The sequence below is a fragment of the Theobroma cacao genome, chromosome 4 (genome assembly GCF_000208745.1).
Source record: "Theobroma cacao cultivar B97-61/B2 chromosome 4, Criollo_cocoa_genome_V2, whole genome shotgun sequence".
NCBI classification, from domain to species: domain Eukaryota; kingdom Viridiplantae; phylum Streptophyta; class Magnoliopsida; order Malvales; family Malvaceae; genus Theobroma; species Theobroma cacao.
Window position 1 is genome coordinate 4,978,006 of NC_030853.1, and position 6,380 is coordinate 4,984,385.

At 36.4% G+C, this 6,380-nt stretch overlaps 1 protein-coding gene across 1 annotated transcript; it reads right to left on the bottom strand.

The window, feature by feature from the left end:
• Positions 236–4,979, bottom strand: LOC18601247 (sucrose synthase 5). Its single transcript, XM_018118639.1, has 15 exons — positions 4,702–4,979; positions 4,416–4,573; positions 4,046–4,238; positions 3,811–3,929; positions 3,524–3,740; positions 3,339–3,434; positions 3,069–3,242; positions 2,850–2,966; positions 2,488–2,654; positions 1,979–2,203; positions 1,324–1,890; positions 1,071–1,209; positions 901–980; positions 472–501; positions 236–385 (listed from the first exon to the last, which is right to left on the bottom strand). The coding sequence occupies exons 1-15, from the start codon at positions 4,933–4,935 to the stop codon at positions 370–372; spliced, it is 2,532 nt and encodes an 843-aa protein (XP_017974128.1). The 5' UTR covers positions 4,936–4,979; the 3' UTR covers positions 236–369.

Consider the following 6,380-nt stretch of genomic DNA (forward strand, 5'->3'; position numbering starts at 1 on the left):
TTTTATCTTCATTTATGATTTTTGAAGCTTTCTGTAGCTTTTATAAGCTTTAGTTTATAGTTTAGTTCTTAGTTTCTAGCACTTCAATCTTGTAACTTGTAATTTCCCATCTCCACTATAATCAATTATAGTGGTAAGAACTTTATGTCGTTCGATTAAGGTTTGCCAGGCTTGTATCCAAATTTGTCTCGACATGTCTACCTATTAATGTTAAACATGAAGTAGATTTATGATCTCAGACTTATTTAAGCAGTACTTTAGTTTAAAAGAATTATTACAGGATTAATAATGTCAGCATTAAATGGATGAATTAAACAAATAACATGAATCAGGTGGCACAAGAAGCATCACTGTTGCCCCGTCGGAATCTTAAGCTCCAAACAACCTGGACGTTGGTTAAATGCTTTGAGTGAGTTGCTTGATTGCCGAATACAAAATCCAGAACATAAGCATATCAGAAATGAGTTCTACCTTTGAAGCCGTGACTGAGAGCGTCTGGTGCTGTACAAAACGAATGCAGAGTTGTTAGCTCATTTCAAGTTTAGTTTGAGAAAATCTGAAATTAATGGCCATGACTCTGGTTGGTTTTTCAAGAAAACTTGTAAGCAAATTTTTCAGATTTGTTTGCGCTAATATTGTTGTGCTCAGAAAATTTGATCGTCATTACATATTTAAAATGGCGGAGCTGCATATCTTAGCCAGGATATATTCGGAACCTCGAAATGGCATCTTATTGCTTTAAGGAATTAATATTTGTATACTGCCTAGTAATGAAAGCGTTTGATGTAAGTCAATTTTGTAATGTCTATACCAGGATATGTTTGCTTATACCATCTATAAAATAAAATTAAGGTTGGGAACCTAAAGGGTATTGCATTGATGGGAAGTTAAGTAACATGCCTCTGTGTGGACTGTGGTTTGCCTGCTGGCTTTGACTCTGGTTGTTGAGTTCCATCACTTGCAATTGGTACATTCCTTACCTGTACGAGTTTCAGAAATAAGCACAAGTTCCTGATAAATACAGATCTAGAATAAAAGCACTGAAAGATGTACTATCACTAAAAAAATACCAGATTCCTGAATTGGAGACTATAAAATGCTTGAATGTATCTCTGTTTTGCTTGTTTCTGATCCTTATTCAGTTGTTTCCAGAAGCTATAGATGCACCCCATATTCAATACCTTGTTTGCATAAATTTTCCAGGTGTAGCTGCATACATAGCCAACAAACATTCAAGAGCAAACTAAGTCAATGCTTTAATCTCCAAAAGGAGAACCATGAATCTTGCAATCACAAGTAATCAGCAGCCATGGTTATAATTACCATTCATTTATACGTTTCAAGCCATCTGCTGAAAACTGATTCCAGTGTCCCGGATTCGCCTTGCATTTCTCAAAGAAATCAGCAATTTTGTTGCTTGACTCATCCCCATTGGTAGGATTAATGTGGAAACCAGAAACTCCGTCCACAATTATTTCTGCTGGGCCTCCTTGATTGGTTGCAAAGGTGGGCAAACCACAGTTCATTGCCTCAATGACTGTAAGTCCAAATGCTTCATACAAAGCAGGCTGAACAAAAGCTCCCTTTGTATCAGCAATGCAGCGGTAGAGTTCACCATTTCTATTCCTATCACTCTGGGCCGCTATCCATCTGATCTGGCCCTTGAGTTGGTAATTCTCTATTACTGCATGCATCTTGTTTATTTCAGCCACTTCTTCCCTATCTTTTGATTTAGATGGATCAAAGAAGCCCCCTACTATAACAAGGTTGACCAAGCTTCGCAGCCTCTTGTTTTTCCCATACCATTCAGTTAATCCAGTCAAGTTCTTCACTGTGTCAAGTCTTGCCATTGAGAAGATAATAGGTTTCTTCCTGTCAGCTAGATAACCACTGTTTTTTGAAATCAGCAAGATGAAATGAGATGTTAGATGATCCTGAATCTAAATATTTGGAAGTATTCTATAAGCCTGCAACTTACATGTGTTCATCATTATCCGCTTTACTGTAAAGGAGTTCTTCAATGACAGGATGAAATTGTCTGAATCGTTTTTCTGTCTCTGTGTATGGGAAGTATACGGATTGGTCAGCCCCAGGAGCAGCGATGTTGAATTTGGGGTCATAAACGTTGATGCCTGAAACGACTCTGCAGAGCCCTGGGAGTGTAAATGCAGCATGGCTCTCATACTGGCCGGGTCTGTCTTTGCTGCAAGCAGAACAATTGAAATCTATCTAACAAATGCTTTGTCCTTTTTCTCTTTGGTTTTCCCACTAATTTGTATTTTAATTTCACTATGATAATAAATGACATCTTAGTCAGAAAAATACAAAAATAAAGAGACATTTGTCTTCGGTAAAAAAAAAAAAAAGACCTTTCAGCTAATCTGATTTCGAAAGCAGATACATTGACAGATCAGAAACTTTGCAGTCAATATTTGGCAACGTATTAACCAATAATATAATAGGAATCGAAGTATGGCTTTATCTAACCTTCCTGCAATCTCCTGGTATGTGCTTGTTATAATGAAATCTGTTGCATTCATCGCAATGGTATCAGCTATGAATTGGCATGAAAAATGATACTTTGGATCAAGTTCCTTCCACTTGATGTCTGAGTCTTCATACTTAGTCTTCTCTAAAGCATGCGCAATAGTTGCCTAAGTGAAATATATATTAGAAATTAGCATTTGTTAGTAACTAAATCAGGGAGTGACCCCCGAGCATTTAGCTCATTGGTTAGTACATAATTCCCTGCTTAAAAAGTAAGGTTCGAATCCCCTCACCCCCAATTATAAAAAAAAAAAATCAGAGTGTAAGAAACTTCAGCCATGTAAGCTAATCAAAACCGATACCTGGGTTATCCCAAGTTTGCTAGCTATTAGAGATGCTACTAAATTCCCATCAGTGTAGTTTCCAATTATAAGATCTGGTTTTCCCTCCATTGCTTCTTGGATCTTGGATGTAACATCCTAACGATATCCAAAGAAAAGTGAGCAATTAATCTGAACAAATTAATGTCCATTGAGATATGAATGGACGGTATGATTTTATGACTAGTGATCAGCACATGCCTGCGCAAACCTCTCCAGATAGGGATAAATGTCAAAACGTGAAACCCATCGGCGTAGGACTCCACTATCTGTCCTGAAGGGCACCCGCAGGATATGACTGTATTTGGTGCCAATGATTGGTTCCCACTCCTGGTTGCACTTGGTTCCTCGGGCATCAGGTATTAGTCGTGTGACCTGTTATGGTCGAATATTATGATATAACAAGAGTACTCAAGCTGAACTATCTTGATTAGCAAAATAAATGGTTAATTGCATTATCAGAAAACTCACCACGAGTATTTGAGGCTTTATGTTGAGCCCTTGGCATTTGATTCGGTGGAGCAATTCCTCCTCCATGGCCTTCACTTGATCTAAAATGTAAACAACCTGTTTAAATTTGCCCAAAAATGTTAGATTTTATGACCGTTAGAAGTATGAAACATTATTTTTATGAATAGCTGAATTCAAATTCATACCTGCCCACCAGTGTCTGGCAAGCCAAGGACATCTGACTGGCCAAAATAGCCATGAGGAGAGAATACTACAACCTTGAATACTATCGGAAGTTTGCTAAAAAACTTCTCCAAGTTCTGGGGATCTGGGGCTTGGAGCACTTCTGAGAGTGATCTCATCGTCTCTTGCACTCTTTCGGCAGTATCACCCCATCCTCTTTCAAAGCCCCATTCCCTGAACCTGAAAGAGAATTTTAGATACAAGCAAGCAACCATCAAGTATTGTTGAAGAAAAATTGATAGCTTTTTACCTTAGCTCCAGATTTTGGTATGGGGTGTCCCTGGGGAGATCTGAGAGGGAAACTTCGGCTACTATAAGAGCCATCTGAAGCTTTGCTGCTGTGTTAAGTGTCTCATTTATCATAAGTTTCTGCAAAATATTGCAAATTTGCAGAAGGTTGGAGAAAATAACAATTCATATTAGTATCGAGACTTATTGTTTACATCATATTTGCGAGAGTTAAAAATCAGGTTAATGTTTGGCACCTCTCCTTGATATTCGAGTGAGAGCAAGTAATCTACAAGGGGTTGTGCATTTTCTACACGCCCACTTAGCTTGGCAGTTACGAACTTTGAAACAAAATTGAGTCCATTTCCAATGGAAGAAGACATTGTTAATTTAGGCATTGAAAAGTCAAACGCTCCAAAATCCACCTCCAAGGCATTTTCATCTTTTGACCTGTTGCATTAAGCAATGTTATATCTTCCTTTTACCCTTGAACTAGCGCACAGCTTTCAAGAAAAAATAGGACACTGTCTAAGTTTACTGAGAAGCGGAAACTTGTGAGAGCCATCTGCCAGCTAGAAAAAATTGATACAATTGAAACAATGCAAAGCAATAACATCATATACGTACCAACTAGCATCGGTTATCATCTCTTTGAGTTTCAAATAGTCTGTGGAGGTGACTTGTTTGACGTCCGAGAGGTCAAGGGAGTTGACCTTTACAAATTCCCAATAGCCAGGAGTTGGTCTTACAGCAAAGGTGACATGAGGGGGAATAACAACCGCTTCCTGCAAATCACGAGTGAATATCGTTTCAGCTTTCAAATGCTATGAAATTAAAGAAAAAACTGTAAACGAGGAAAAGATGGATATATATATATATATATAGATATAGATGTATGCATGAATATATGAACCTGAACTGCAGAAAACATACTGCCCAAGAATCCCTCCAAGACCTGGTCTCTCTCACTCTTGTCATCTATCACCTTCTCCATTTCATCCCTTAATTCTTTTAGCTTCATTATCCTTGCGCCCTTCTCGATGTACGTACCAAAGCACCTTTTCATGTAGTACTGGCTCTGCTTCAAGGCATTCGGCATGTTGTCAGCTATGGAGTCGGTACGCTTCAATGTCGATGTAGAGGCCATTTTCCTTTAGCAACTTCGGAAATTCTTAGCTAAGCAAAACCAGCTTTTTTTGTACTAGTAGTTCATACATTAGTGATATATATATATATATACACACATATGCTTGCTTTCTCGGTTTGATGATAAATTAAAGTGGATAAGAATAATGAAAACTTTTTGCCTGGACGCCCATAACAAGAGGAGAAAGAACATTCCTCATCAAAGAGAGGGAAGAGAAAGCAAAGAATTTGCGTGTTTAATTATAAGAAGAAACTGAGAACACCGAAAGCAAAAGTTCACTACATTCTTTATTCTTTTCTTTTCGTGCTGGTCAGTAAAGGAAATTAAGCAGTTATGTCCACGGCTGTGTATATTTGTCCGTCACTTCATCGTGGATTGATGTATATTGTTATAAAAGAATTTCCATTTATTCTTGATTGCATTTACATATACACCATTTATGCACAATGAACTATGTTTCATGATATTAATGAATAAATTTAAAAGTTTAAGAGTTTAAAAAAAATAAATATTTATAAGTTTTAATTTTTATTATTTATGGAGAAAAGGTTGGAACCTAATTATTTCAGCAAAATATTGAATCAAATGTTTGAGGACATTAATTTTAGATAGTTTAGCGAAACAAAAGTATGTAATCATATTTTTTATCTAAAAAAAAACACTAAATCACTTAAAATTATAGCGTTAAAAATATTTAAAATAATTTAGAATTATTTTATAAACTTTTATTTCTTGTTTAATCTTTGTTGTATATTTTATGAATGCAATTTGTTTACCAATTCTTACAACTAAAACGGCAATTTGTAGGTATTAATATCAATGCCTCAAATATCTATCTAATGCATAAAGTCAATTCAGGTGGTGTCCTGCCTTGCCACATGGCTATTTTTGGACTTGACACCATTTTTTTTTCCCAAAGCTGGGGTAAAATGTCATTCTCTTATGTTTCTTTTGATTTAAATTTCTTTCTTTTTCATCCTTTTATGGCGTTGATCGACACTTCAATCGACCCAAACCGATTCATATAAGGATAAACTTGTTTAGAATTTTGAAAAATCAATATATCTGGAAAGACTCAAAATATCGATCAACACTCCTTAGTGGTTATAGAAATTCATGTGTCAAATATTTTTATTTAATTTTTAAGAATTATTTGAGATTTATCACTAAAAATGATAATTGTCTTCGACATTATTGTTTCCATGATAATTCTTTGGTTTTTCATTAGATTTGGATTGTTCATTGCCTTTAATCTCAAGTATCTATTCTAACTTCCCTTAACAATAAATATCCCCCAGATCACTTTCTTCCACACCCCAAGCAATTCTCTTCTTCCTCACTTTAATGTTCTTCAGCTTACTCCAAGACTGTGACCATCTAAGGAGGCCAGGAAACTTCAGGAGACTAAAAGCCCAAAAGGGGTCCAGAAACCTATAAGGAGAGCA

What these genes read in the sequence shown, in the direction of transcription:
- LOC18601247 (XM_018118639.1), bottom strand. Translation starts at nt 4,935, where the DNA reads ATGGCCTCTACATCGACATTGAAGCGTACCGACTCCATAGCTGACAAC. An exon ending in ATGATAACCGATGCTAGTTG is followed by an intron (nt 4,239 to 4,415) that starts GTACGTATATGA and finishes TTAATGCAACAG; the next exon opens with GTCAAAAGATGAAAATGCCT. An exon ending in GCAAACTTGGGATAACCCAG is followed by an intron (nt 2,655 to 2,849) that starts GTATCGGTTTTG and finishes TATTTCACTTAG; the next exon opens with GCAACTATTGCGCATGCTTT.